The sequence below is a fragment of the Xenopus laevis genome, chromosome 1L, assembly GCF_017654675.1.
Source record: "Xenopus laevis strain J_2021 chromosome 1L, Xenopus_laevis_v10.1, whole genome shotgun sequence".
NCBI classification, from domain to species: Eukaryota; Metazoa; Chordata; class Amphibia; order Anura; family Pipidae; genus Xenopus; species Xenopus laevis.
The window spans coordinates 222,549,974-222,563,902 of record NC_054371.1 but is presented as its reverse complement, the minus strand read 5'-3'; the positions used below and the strand labels follow the sequence as shown (position 1 = coordinate 222,563,902).

Genomic DNA, 13,929 nt, shown 5'->3' with positions numbered 1-13,929 from the left:
CCTAAGGGTGGTGATACATGCTAAGATTCAGGGAGATTTAGTCGCCTGGCTAGGGTTGCCATCTGTCCTGTTTTGACCCAGACAGGCCAGTATTTTGAAAGGCTGCCCGGGTCAAAAAAAAGGATTCCCCATGATTGACACCGCAATCGGCCGCGCATTAGCCCTGCCCCTCAACGTCATGGTCCCACCCCTATATGTCACGGCCAACCCAACTGTATCACGTCCCCACCCACTGCCCGGTCTCCACTGGGGGAAAAGTTGGCAACCCTACGCCCAGCAACAAATCGCCTCTTCTTCTGGTGACTAATCTCCCCAAAAAGCCTTCCCGCCGGCTAGAATGTAAATCGGGATGCGGGATGGCACTCGGAGCGCTTTATTTTCCGAAGTCTCTCGGAGTGCTATCCCGCTGGCCATATAGATTCTAGCCAGTGGGAAAGCTTTTTAGGGAGATTAGTCACCCAAAGAAAAGGCGATTTGTTGCTGGGCATGTGTCACTAGCCTTACAAAATTTAGCAGGATATGGAAAGTTTGAACACATTTCTGGGGTTTCAGGGTCAGATTTTGTGTGTTTTAACAGTTTTGCTAATGAAGGTGAATTGCCCTTTAAGCTGTAAGTCTCACTTCTCCCAAGAGATCTGTTTATCTGAAATAGTTACACTTGTTTCTTTGCTTATCTTAAGTAGTTGCAATTGTAGCTTTGCTTATCTTAAATTGTTACAAATATATCTACGTGCAGCTGCCTCGTATTCTGGATTCTCTGCCAAAAAGCCTGTTTAATGAAGTTTTAGAAATGTTTCTGGGCTGTTCAGTGCAGGGGATCAAAGAGAAATTCGGGACATTTCATTAACAATTTGGGACCGGAGGTTGAGCTGTCAAAATCGGGACTGTCCCGCGAAAAATGGGAAGTCTAATGATCCAACATTGGTGAGTCTGGGAAGCGGGTTTAAAGCACCAGTAATACCAAATTTTTGTAATAATTATTTTCCCCAAAACAGCTATAAAAATAGGTAAGCCTTACTTTCCCTTGGCTTTTTTTCAAATCTTCAGATTGAATTTGATATGCAAAGTGCCCCATAGGAGAAATTCAAGAAGGCGATGGCAGCTTGAACTCCTCTGTGCGCTGAACTGGAACTCAGCTTCGTACCGATAACCTAAAGCACCTAGGCTTTTTTTCAGTGTCTGCCGCTTAAATTGAATTCGATTAAACTGGTTTTAAACCAGGGAATGTCAATGAAGTTCTCCAGAACTTTGAGTATTTTGCTGGTTGAGTGTAAGAACGGGCACATGGAACCAACCTGGCACATTAGAAGCTAAATTTGATGCAGGAAACTATAACAGTAAGTATGGTTTGCGTTGTAAATGATCAGTACTAGATCCCAGTGGTTAAACCATATTTTAATTGGATCATTAAAGCTAAGAGTTACCTTTCTGCTTTTTTCAGGTCTGAACCTGCCCTTTATAACATCTTTCCAGTAAAAGGACCCCCTAGCCAGATGGAGTGTTGCCAAACTAGTGGAGCACCCATTTATTACACGGCAGCTAACAAAGCCAGGACTGAAATTAGAGAGCACCTGCGGGCTCTGAAGTACAAGCCTGTCAAGACAGGTGAGTGGTTTCACTTTATTGTATTCCATTGAAAGGTGAGAAGCTGGAATAGTTGGGGTTAATATCCTGGATTTGTTTATATCGTGATATTGTAAGGGATTATTGGTTATTTCATCATGGCTTCCTATATTTTTATAGAAAAATCTATACAGAAGGGTGCTCTTCAGAGAAGGGAGCAACTGTGGGTCCTCAGATCCCAGCACCCAGGCAAGAACATGGTCCTAGTCTGCCTGCTTGTTCTCCTCATTGTGGACATATCTAGGTGCAATAAAAATCTCAAATGCACCAAGATCTTCAACGACCAGTGGCGGAACTAATGGGGGTGCGAGCGTGCCAGGGCCCGCACCCCTTCAGGGCCCCCAGGCAGTCCGCGCGTCGCTTTGCGGCGCATATTCCCGGCCAGTTCCGGGTGTACGGAGGGGGGCGGGGGGCCCGGCTGCGCGTCCTGCCCCAGGGCCCGCCCCCCTCTAGTTACGTTTCTGTCAACGACCCCACATCAAACCATTGATTGCCTTTACAACCCCATGTAGTTCTCATTCCTATAACTGCCTTATTCTTCTCCTTGCTGGAAGGTGCTTTGAAGATCTTTGATCAACAAAGATGTTTTTCTTCAAATTGCCAAGCAACCTCATTTGTCGCCTCCACATCGTACAAATACATGTTTACGTTGCAAATTAATTCATGAGTTTGTATGTGTTTATATTACTACTTCTCTGTCAGCCATCTCTTGGACTTTTCCCTCTCCTTACCCAAAATGTATTCTGTACATTATAATCAAAATCATGTAGTTTCCCTAGGTCTAAGCTTTAGAACTAATGTGGGAAGTTACTGGAAAAGCACAAAAAATTGTGTCAGAAGAAAATATTTCTACAATCAGAGCAATTTTCCAGCACACTTTTACATTTAAAGCTTTTCTTTAGGGGGTACATGCAGAATAGTCATACCTCCACTTCAAATGCACAAGAAATGCAGCACTCGCATTTTGTGGTGAAACCGCCTTTATTTCACATTTCACACGTTTCAGACCCAGGTGATCCCTTTTCAAGCAAAATATCATTAAAACTACAACTTCCTTTTATACCCAACTGTTCCATTGCCCTCTGAAGGTCATCAACCAAAAATTACATGTATTAATAGGGATGCACCGAATCCACTATTTTGGATTCGGTCGAACCCCCGAATCCAAAATAGTGGATTCGGTGCATCCCTATTAATGACTTAGGGGAGGGTATTATAAGTAATGTATCAGTGTTTGCAGATGACACAAAACTATCAGCCCAATTAATTCCATCCAGGATTTGACACTTGCAACAGGATCTTGACAAACTGGCAATCTGGGCAGCTAAGTGGCAAATGAGATTCAATTTTCTAATTGGACCAGTGTTGTTAGTGGAGTACCGCAGGGCTCTGTACTAGGTCCCTTGCTTTTCAACTTGTTTATTAATGACCTGGAGGTGGGCATTGAAAGTACTGTTTCTATTTTTGCAGATGATACTAAATTGTGCAGAACTATAGGTTCCATGCAGGATGCTGCCACTTTGCAAAGTGATCTGTCTAAACTGGAAAACTGGGCAGCAAACTGGAAAATGAGGTTCAATGTTGATAAATGCAAGGTTATGCACTTTGGCAAAAATAATATAAATGCAAGTTATACACTAAATGGCAATGTGTTGGGAGTTTCCTTAAATGAAAAGGATCTAGGGGTCTTTGTAGATAACACGTTGTCTAATTCTGGGCAGTGTCATTCTGTGGCTACTAAAGCAAATAAAGTTCTGTCTTGCATAAAAAAGGGCATTAACTCAAGGGATGAAAACATAATTATGCCTCTTTATAGGTCCCTGGTAAGGCCTCATCTGGAGTATGCAGTTCAGTTTTGGACTCCAGTCCTTAAGAGGGATATAAATGAGCTGGAGAGAGTGCAGAGACGTGCAACTAAATTGGTTAGAGGGACGGAAGACTTAAATTATGAGGGGAGACTGTCAAGGTTGGGGTTGTTTTCTCTGGAAAAAAGGCGCTTGCGAGGGGACATGATTACACTTTACAAGTACATTAGAGGACATTATAGACAAATGGCAGGGGACCTTTTTACCCATAAAGTGGATCACCGTACCAGAGGCCACCCCTTTAGACTAGAAGAAAAGAACTTTCATTTGAAGCAACGTAGAGGGTTCTTCACAGTCAGGACAGTGAGGTTGTGGAATGCACTGCCGGGTGATGTTGTGATGGCTGATTCAGTTAATGCCTTTAAGAATGGCTTGGATGATTTTTTGGACAGACATAATATTAAAGGCTATTGTGATACTAAACTCTATAGTTAATATAGGTATGGGTATATAGAATTTTAATTAAAAGTAGGGAGGGGTGTGTGTATGGATGCTGGGTTTTCATTTGGAGGGGTTGAACTTGATGGACTTTGTCTTTTTTCAACCCAATTTAACTATGTAACTATGTAACTATGTAACTATGTAACTATAATGTTGATAAATGTCATGCACCTGGGATGTAACAATATCCACTTATACCCTTAATGGGACTGCACTACACAAATCCATTATGGAAAAGAACTTTGGAGTCCTTGTAGATGATAAACTTGTCTGTAGCAGCAATGGCAGTCAGCAGCATCAAGGGCAAATAAGGTCTTGAGCTTTATTAAAAGGGGCATAGAGTCACGGGAGGGGGTCATTCTTCCACTGTATAGAGCTCTGGTAAGGCCCCATCTAGAATATGCCGTACAGTTTTGGTCTCCATCACTCAAACAGGACATTATTGTATTAGAGAGGGTACAGAGAAGGGCAACTAAGCTGGTAAAGGGAAAATCTTAGCTATGAGGAAAGACTGGCCAAATTGGGGATGTTCACGCTGGAGAAGAGGCGCTTAAGGGGTGATATGATAACTATGTATAAATATATAAGGGGATCATATAATAATCTCTCTAATGCTTTATTTACCAGTAGGTCTTTCCAGCTGACGAAGAAAAGAGGTTCCGCCTAAATATTCAGAAGGGGTTTTTTTTTACAGTGAGAGCTGTGAAGATGTGAATTGTCTCCCTGAATCAGTGGTACAGGCTGATACATTAGATAGGTATAAGAAGGGGTTGGATGGTGTTTAGCAAGTGAGGGAATACAGGGATATAGGAGATAGCTCATAGTAGAAGTTGATCCAGGGACTGGTCCCATTGCCATTTTGGAGTCAGGAAGGAATTTCTTACCCCTCTGAGGCAAATTGGAGAGACTTCAGATGGGTTTTTAACCTTCCTCTGGATCAACTAGCAGTTAGGCAGATTTAAAAAAAAAAAAACGTTGAACTTGATGGACGTGTGTCTTTTTTCAACCTTACTTACTATGTTAATATGAGATTGAGCTGATTCTTTCACAAGACGGACCCCTACAGTGCAATCTCTTGCTCTTTGGAGATCTGTCTCTGAGAGTACTACCATATTATATACAAAAGGTGTTTGGTGGAGCACCTCCCATCAAGTGAAAAACAGAGGACTGTGTGCAGGGTCAATTATTTAAATCAATATTAGAGAGAAAAGGAAAAGAACTGACCCCTAAATTTGCACCTTCCCATCCACATAAGTCCAGAACCTCAATTGTATACGCAAATGTGTTAAAACATGGATATTGTGGAAGTCCCTGAATAAACTGACTAATTTGAACTGAAAAATTTGCCAAATCAAGGTGGCTATTGCTGTTTTTATGGAGCAGGATACACATCAACATGAGTTAAGTAAAGTTAATGAGCTAAGTAAATAGTATGCATACATTTTGCCTTTTGTTTTAATTAAGGAATAAGTGGGGTTTTTTTTGCACTAAACAAGATGATCAAATGGATTCAGTCAAATGTTAAAATGAAAGTCCAGTGTAACACCATTAAAATTAGGTTAAAGGCAGGGAGGCGGATTACCGTAAGGTAGAGGGTTTAATGGTCTGTGCACATAACAGTACATATAAGAGGCAATTGGTTTGTAGATCTATGTGCTACGATATAGCTACCAATATGTCCTATGTGGAGGTGGTTAGGAACAGAATCAATAAATATGACCTCAGGGTTCAGAGCATTGATCATGCAATCACCCACACAAATACCCCACACAAAAGAGGGGAGAGAAAGAGGGTTCCTGGGAAAATGTTAATGCTCAGGTCAAAATGGGGAGCAACTGCTTTTCAACACAGCGTCCTGTGTACTGTATATGAGCTATAGCTAAACTGCTATGCATCTGACCCAAAAGAAGAGCTCAAAGAGCACAATTTACAGGCTCCTTAGAGTACTGAGGATGTGAGTAACAGGATCCATTTCCCAAACACATTCCAAGCCAACCCCTTCACCCGCAATATATCACCCTCCCAGTTCGTAGAGATCAGCTACTACTGTGCGCCAAATTCAGGTATACGGAAGGCTGTTAGGAATGCGATAAGGTGCCGATACTGGACATGTAGTTACATATTAAATTGCGTTGAAAAAAGAAAAAGTCCATCAAGTTCAACCCCTCCAAATGAAAACCCAGCATCCATACACACACCCCTCCCTACTTTTAATTAAATTCTATATACCCATATCTATACTAACTATAGAGTTTAGTATCATAATAGCCTTTGATATTATGTCTGTCCAAAAAAATCATCCAAGCCATTCTTAAAGGCATTAACTGAATCAGCATCACAACATCACCCGGCAGTGCATTCCACAACCTCACTGTCCTGACTGTGAAGAACCCCCTACGTTGCTTCAAATGAAAGTTCTTTTCTTCTAGTCTAAAGAGGTGGCCTCTGGTACGGTGATCCACTTTATGGGTAAAAAGGTCCCCTGCCATTTGTCTATAATGTCCTCTAATGTACTTGTAAAGTGTAATCATGTCCCCTCGCAAGCACCTTTTTTCCCAGAGAAAACGACCCCAACCTTGACAGTCTCCCCTCATAATTTAAGTCTTCCGTCTCTCTAACCAGTTTAGTTGCACTTAGTCTCTGCACTCTCTCCAGCTCATTTATATCCCTCTTAAGGACTGGAGTCCAAAACTGCCCTCATACTCCAGATGAGGCCTCACCAGTGCCTAAGAGGCATAATTATGTTTTCATCCCTTGAGTAATGTTAATGTAGTTAGCCGGTAAACCCATTTAAAACCAACCCCTTCACCCGCAACGTATATTCCTCCCAGTTCGCAGAAATCAACACCTGCTTCAGGCAAGATCCAGATAGGCAGAGAGTAATTAACAATGCCGTAAGGTACAAGACCCGCTAGTCCTAAGCACCACTGCCGTTCCAACCCCTTCACTCTCAACGTATCACCCTCCCAGTGGTGGAGAGCACCTCCTATTAGCAGGTCTATTCCGACGCCCTGCCTAACCAGTTTAAAAAAAATTGTGTTTGTTGCGCCTGGTGCACGTTTCGTCCACCAAATGTGAACTTTGTCAAAGGCTACCATATTATGTAGCCCATGTCCATGTAGCCTTCCCTTGGATAGATACCATCTGTATGTGCTCTCTCACTCTGAAACACCTGTTCTGGGGGGGGGGGGTTCTCATGCTTGAGGGAGCTGCTTTGTGTAGAACCTTGAAGATAACAGACCCCTAGGTATGCCCTCCTGCCCTGAGAGACTGGAGCTTGAGATGACAACTCCATAACTCTTACAGGCCTGTCCTGCCTTTGTTTGAATGGTTTATCCATTGGAAATGTTAGAATTGTACACTGTGTTGCACAGTCTAATCAAGACATATGTCTGTGCCCTAGGGTTATGACTTTTTTGGTATTTCAAACTCTGCCTCTCTATCTTTCTCTCACTGTGAGATTGGCCTAGGTACCTCTCATGAAGGTTGGATATTCTTCTACATTGTGATGTTAGGCAGGTGTATCACACAGCCATTATACTTATATAAACCACCATTATTTGCGGCAGACAAATAAACACCATTCGGTTGCAGCAATTTGACTGTGTTAAAAATGGATGGAACCCATATATGAGTAATACATAATTTTCCTGGATATACAGGGAATTTTCTTTATTTCACAACTGAGGAATCACATCCCAGGGGAGCATTAACATTGCCAAGCATTGCTGCCAATCCCATTCGCACAAGAGTACTGTAGCTTTTAGAATGTTTATGGCACCATACTCACTTACACAACTTATCTCACTATTGAATTTGCCGTTTGCCAGATTGCCATTCAGGGCCTGGTTGAGGATATAGTCTGGTGTCAACCAATATAATCCCAAGGAAGCAATATGGATCCTGTTCATTATAACTTACTCTTAGTACAGGGGTTAAGATTGCTATGGAGAAAATCCTGCATCTCTCTCCAGCATGTTTCCTGGGCTATACAGTGGGGTACAAGCTCCCCACCCCACATTAAGGGAAGAGGAAAGAAAGGGGATTGTGAAACGGGGCAGAAAGGAGAGCCGGGTGGCTCCAGGAGATGCCCTGCCCCTGGGTAACACCGCACATACACATTCTGCTTGCCATTTTTCCTTGCCCGTGCTAAAGCTTCATTTGCAAAGAACAAACTGTCATAATTCTGGTCTTTCTCCCCAACGCAGAAAAGGACGGGGCCCCGGGCTCTCTCTATGGGAAGTATACAGTCCTGATATTCCGGCTTCCTTGGGTCCTCTAAAGTGGAGCTGAGCTGCATGGCTTCTGAGTGTGTTTGAACTCTTTCTATCTGGAAGGGGATTCCCTCCACAGATATATCCCCATAAGTAAGATGGTTGCCATTTACTGCATTGGTCGAATTGATACAAACAGTAGCTTGAACCTGCGGCAGATAAGAGGCCATACATAGTGCAATCTCTGCCCCTTTGCACACAGCGACCACTCCAACTCCATCCCCCGACACCTGCAAGAAAGAAATGTAGATTAATAATAACAGTATTCTTTCCTTGGGCAAAGTCACCAGACCCACATAGTTCAACACCTTTCTGGAACCAAAAGAATGTACAGATAATCATCTAAAGAATACATTTCTATACATACTTTAGGGTGCCTTAGAAGAAATTGAGCAGCCTCTTCAAAGTATGTGAGGTCCACTACCCCCAAAAAGCTTGGAAGATCTTCATAAGCAAAGTAAGCGAGGGCTAGAGAGGCGAACCCTCTACTGGCCAATAGGCTGCTTCGGAACTCCAGGAGGCCTCCAATCCCACCAAACATGTCAATGACTCCTGGGAAGGGACCTTCACCTAAAATATAGATCAATCATGAGCCTCCAACTTGATCACTTCTTCTTCTGAACATTATCACAAAAAAACTCTTCCCCCACAAAACGTGGACACATTTTCCTAGTATTTTCCACCAAGAAATTACATCCTATTGTGCCAAAGGGTGCCTTTTGTACAACATGTAAAATAAATTAGAATTATATTTCCAAATGAGAACAGGAGGAACTGGCTTTTTAACAAGCCTTGTGAGGTCAAAATAAAGAAGAAAAAGGGCTGTCCTTCAGAGTTCTTCTTCAAATAGGATGCCAAAGTCAGTAGCCCACAAGGATCACTCACTAAGTACTATTGTAGCTATTATGAGACACTTCTATACTGTAGGAGTACGATCTCAGATAGAGTTCAGCACCTTGACAGGGGTGAAGATAATTAAGTGACTTGTCTAGAGTGTTGGATTTGAGTGAGCATATGAAACTCCATAAGGTTGGGGAATGTCAGATTTTGTGGATAGAGAACCACCAAAGGTGCTGCTTTCGTAAAGAGTGAGCAGTGATGGACAAGAAAAGCTTTTCTGGTAGCAGGATTCTGGCACCTCCACAGCTCTGCTATATGATTCATAATGTTATTAAAGGAGACCAGAATAGGGCACAGACAAGCAGTTCAGGGACATCATGTTATTGGGAGGTGACTAGACAAATTGTCATGATTGACACTTTCCATTCCAAAGGAACAACTTTGTGGTATTTAATCTGCTGGGAACTCTCAAGGTACAACTAGCTGGGATGGCTGCGACTTCAACTTTTAGGATGGATCTTCCAGTCTGGGCCTATTAAACAGACGGCATTGCTTAGCTTGATATTATGGGGTGGGGGTGGTGTGAAACGGGAAGGTCACAAACGGGTTGGTGTTTAATAATGGGGCATCAACTGGGTTTATTAGGAAAAATTCATTTTTTTCCATTATGGCCCACCCATTATGATGTAGGCATCAGTAGGGTAGATCCCTGCTAACTTAGTAGTATGATGGTGTATTAACTGGTTTCATTAGGAATGAAACATGCATGTGTTAGGCATTTTTTTATGTTACAGCCCCTTTGTACTTGGCCTCCACCCAATACTGCCAGGAGATCTGTAGGCATCAGTAGGGGAGATCCCTGCTAACTTAGTAGTATGGGGTCCCATGATTGCTGATGGCTGCCCTTGAGAAGGATCCTAAAACAGTGCACTAGTTGGAAGATCCTACTACATATAGCTTGTGCCTGTGCTGGAAGTATGAAGAAACATGGTTGCCCTCCAGTGTCACTGATTTCTTGTGCCACGTTATCACCCTATGATGATACTGAGGGATGATGAGTAGAACAAGAAAATGCAGGAAACTCTGCCCATTGCCCTGTCCAATCCTATATAAAAGATCTGTTTAGCTGGTATACATGTCACTGCAGCCAATCAATAAAGTGATATACAGATAATAAAAAATATTCATGTTTATAATGTACAGGGCTGGGCAGTGGACATCTCATGTATTTCTGCATCTCACCTGGTGGGAGGAAAAGTGTTCCTCGGACCCGTCCATCTCTGACCTCCAGCCGTCGCACCCCAGGAGCTACATACCACCTCTCCACCACTGTAGTGACGGCAGGAATTTGATCCTCAAAGGGGACAAGCAGCACAGTAGGATACAGCTCCAGGTGCACACGGAAAGGGCTCCCCATAACATCCCGTTTTATCAGCCTCCGGTACGGGGTAATTGGTTTTAGAGACCAGAACAGTCCCATAGGGTGAACACCTTGGTAATCTCCTCCTGTGGCTTCCGACTGATCCAGATCCACTTTGCCCTCAGTATCAGTCTTGTAAAAGGCCCTGGAGTGGAATATTTCCTTTTTCTCATCCTGTACCCAAGCTCTCAGGGTGATCAACGTCTGCGGGGGAAGCCCCCAAGCTCGAATCCTCACCGGCTCATCTGCCAGAGAAACCTCAGGGGTGGCAGCAAGCCCGATCATTTCTGGAGAAGCTGAACGGCACCACACAGATCCTGAAATAGACTGAAATACCTGGGGTCAACAACCCCCAGGTGCAGGGGAGTGTATTGTCCCAGAATAATCCTCACACTGCACAGATAATACAATGTATAAAGAGATATGGCTTTTTATTGCCCTTATATCTCTTCCTAGAGAAGAACATATACTACCTTCATTTATATAACACCTTTATGCAGCTCTTTACAGATGATTCTGTATTCAGTAGTTAGAACCAGCAGTGCGGGCAATATCATTAATGCTTTCCATAGTAGTTACTTTTACAAATAACTTCAAAATCATTGTAAAATTGCTTGGGGGTTATGTATATACACATCATTTTTGCTTTCCAAAAGCCACCGGAGAGTTGCAGTGTGACAGTCAGAGGGGGTGAACCTATACACACTGCTTTTCTATGATACGCAGTAACTGCACACAGCTGCACTCTACTGTACCTCCCTAATGTTGATTTACAAGGAACTGACCTGGACGTGCAATGTAAACAGTAAAGCAATGCAGTGACCTCACCCTTATGCACCCAGGGCCCCTCCTCCCAAGCACACACTGATTGGCTGCATAAAAAAAAAAACCTTGCCTGAGGAGAGGGAGGTTTATTTTAACACTTTCCCTGCCAGCTTTACAGCTTTGTTTGTCAGCCAACATTTTGTGCTTTTTCACTTTAGGGGCATTTCCGCAGATAGTTTCTATAAAACAAATGTGGAATATCTAGATATATGTTCAATACATCATTTTTGTTTCAGGACAACCAAAGCTTCCTGAATTAGCCTGATATTTTGTGTAATATCACTTTTCAGCCATTGGCACTGAATAACCCACCTATCTCCAGTCCCCACTGTATGTACACCCCCCAACACAGTATGTGAACCCCCCCAACACATGGATGTTAACCAACACTGCTAACTTCCCCTTTAACTAACACACCCCCTCTTCTCCACCAACAGGAAAACGGAGCAGTGTGACGCTCAAGCTTCTCCCCCTGAATGTAGAGATTATGGGGACACGTCCACCCCAGGTTTACACTTACCTCTGTCCGCTCTATGTGTTACCCAGACGGAGACTACTCACAGGACAAAGTACTGCAGAAGATATTGAGAGAGGCAAAACTGGTTCTGCCGGGAGGAGCCACCCCCAGGATTGTAATGATTCACTGGCAGGGGCTGTACAGATCAGTCTTATTAATATTATCATCTGCTAAACTCTGGCATTCAACCCAGAAGCAAGAACCCCTTCCTCACTGTGCAGGTGCAGATGGAGGTTCATGGGAGTTTTTTTATGGCTGATACAATAAGAAGTAACACCCCTAACACAAAGATTTGAGGGTAACAAAAACTTTGGGGGTAATGATGTGAGTGTATATTTAAGCTGCCGACACTGAAAAAAGCACACAGAGGAATTCAAGCTGCTGTCGTCTTTACGCCTTTCTCCTATTAGGCACCATGAAAGTCAAATTCCAGCTGAAGATTTGAAAAAATCCAATGGGAAGTAAGCCTTCTCTATTATTATAGCTGTTTTTGGGGGATTTAAGCATTAAAAAAATTGGTGTTACCAGTGCAGCACACTTGAGACCGCAATATGATGGTACAACAAAGCCCCTCAGGAACAAACCTCAAACCGAGTACTGGGTCTCTCTGGAAGTCGGTGGAGAAGACGCGATACAGATATATTAAAAGCCCCTAATACTAGGCTACACTGAACCTGCACAACCTATACTGTCCTCTTGGCAATTGCATATCATATCACATCACCTACTAGGCACAACAATAGCAAGGGAAAGCAAAGCGGTGCAGTTTGAGACAACCAGGATCTGTACAAGTGCAAGGTCCCACATATCGGACAAACAAACCTTACAAGTCAAGGTACAACAAGAGGAAGCCACTTTACAATCTGTATCAAAACAGCAAAGACGGTGAGCCGATAGGGTTATTGGGATCTGGTCCACACTATAAATGGACTCTAGCAGCTTGAACCCTAAAAAGCTGATTAAGCTCACTCAAGCATGGAAAGTGGACTCGAGATCCAGAAAAATTTTCGCTGGTTCTCTCTTCACCAATATGACAGGAGTTAGGCAGAAACAAGCAAGAAACCCCATGGAAGGAACATCTGATTTTTTTTAAAAGCAGGAGTGCATCAGCAAAAACTACAAAAAATCTTAACCCAATCACGGAACAAGAGTCGCTATCCCCGCATACCAAAAAAAGATATAAATGGGCTAAAATCTCCCCTTTTCTGCTTCAAGGATGAGATTCAAACTGAAATATGAAACTCGCTCACTGAAGTCAAAAATCATGGCTCTGGACCATAGGGTCCAACAATTAAAACAGACCCAAGACTCTGTGCAAGAATCCACATCCAATATGGAAACCTTGTATCACGAACGCAACCCAGAACCAATGCTAGGCTCCATGGTCACGGCTCTTGCTTCCGCCTTTAACAGCCGCCTTTTTCCTCGGGAGGAGCCCTCGGCTAATCGGATGCTGCCAGGTCCTAGAGGAGCCAAGAGAAGGTTCTGAATGAGCAATGGGGCATGTTCATTAGTGAGAATTAGGACGATAAGCACAAAGACAAAGCGCAGTCAAACAGGCCGGGTTGGTGCAGGCAGAGTTCAATCAGGGTCAGAAACCAGGAGATCAATCAGAATGGTCAGGTAGGCACGGATCAGGATAACGCAGTTCAGAATAGTCAGACAGCAGGCAAGTGTCAGGATCACAGAACACAGAATAGTCAGGCAGGCAGGAGTCAAAAACAGGAATCAAATACAAGAAATAGCACCCTGGAATCTAACTAATTGTAAGGCCCAAAGGCTTCAGGAATAGTGAGGACCAGAGGAGGAGGTAGCAATGTCCAAGTTCGCAGTACAGATTAGGATGAGACGAGAGAATGGTCAAACAGGCAACAAGATCAGTCCAGGCAGAAGAGGTTCAAGGTCGAGGAATTCAGGCAAAAGGTCGGTACACAATAACAAAGTTTCACAAGATCACACCCAGGAGTAGCAAGCTAAAACCTATAATTGGGCACTGATGAATTTCCAGAGCTCCTTAATATAGGCCTAGATTTGGCGCCAATTTTGGACGCATCGGCGTCATGACGTGTGCGCGGACGCGCTGGCGTCAGCGACCGACGCGCCGGCGTCAGCGACCGACGCGCT

General features: G+C 43.4%; 1 protein-coding gene across 1 annotated transcript; it reads right to left on the bottom strand.

Moving 5' to 3' along the window:
• Window positions 1-7,574: 7,574 nt before the first annotated feature.
• Window positions 7,575-11,822, bottom strand: XB5872576.L (provisional ortholog of acyl-coenzyme A amino acid N-acyltransferase 1 L homeolog). The gene is given in 4 exon segments (NM_001114841.2): window positions 7,575-8,433; window positions 8,571-8,773; window positions 10,286-10,799; window positions 11,809-11,822. Coding segments are annotated over 3 exon segments (1,260 nt in total). The 5' UTR covers window positions 10,749-10,799; window positions 11,809-11,822; the 3' UTR covers window positions 7,575-7,839.
• Between the last annotated feature and the right edge of the window lie 2,107 nt (window positions 11,823-13,929).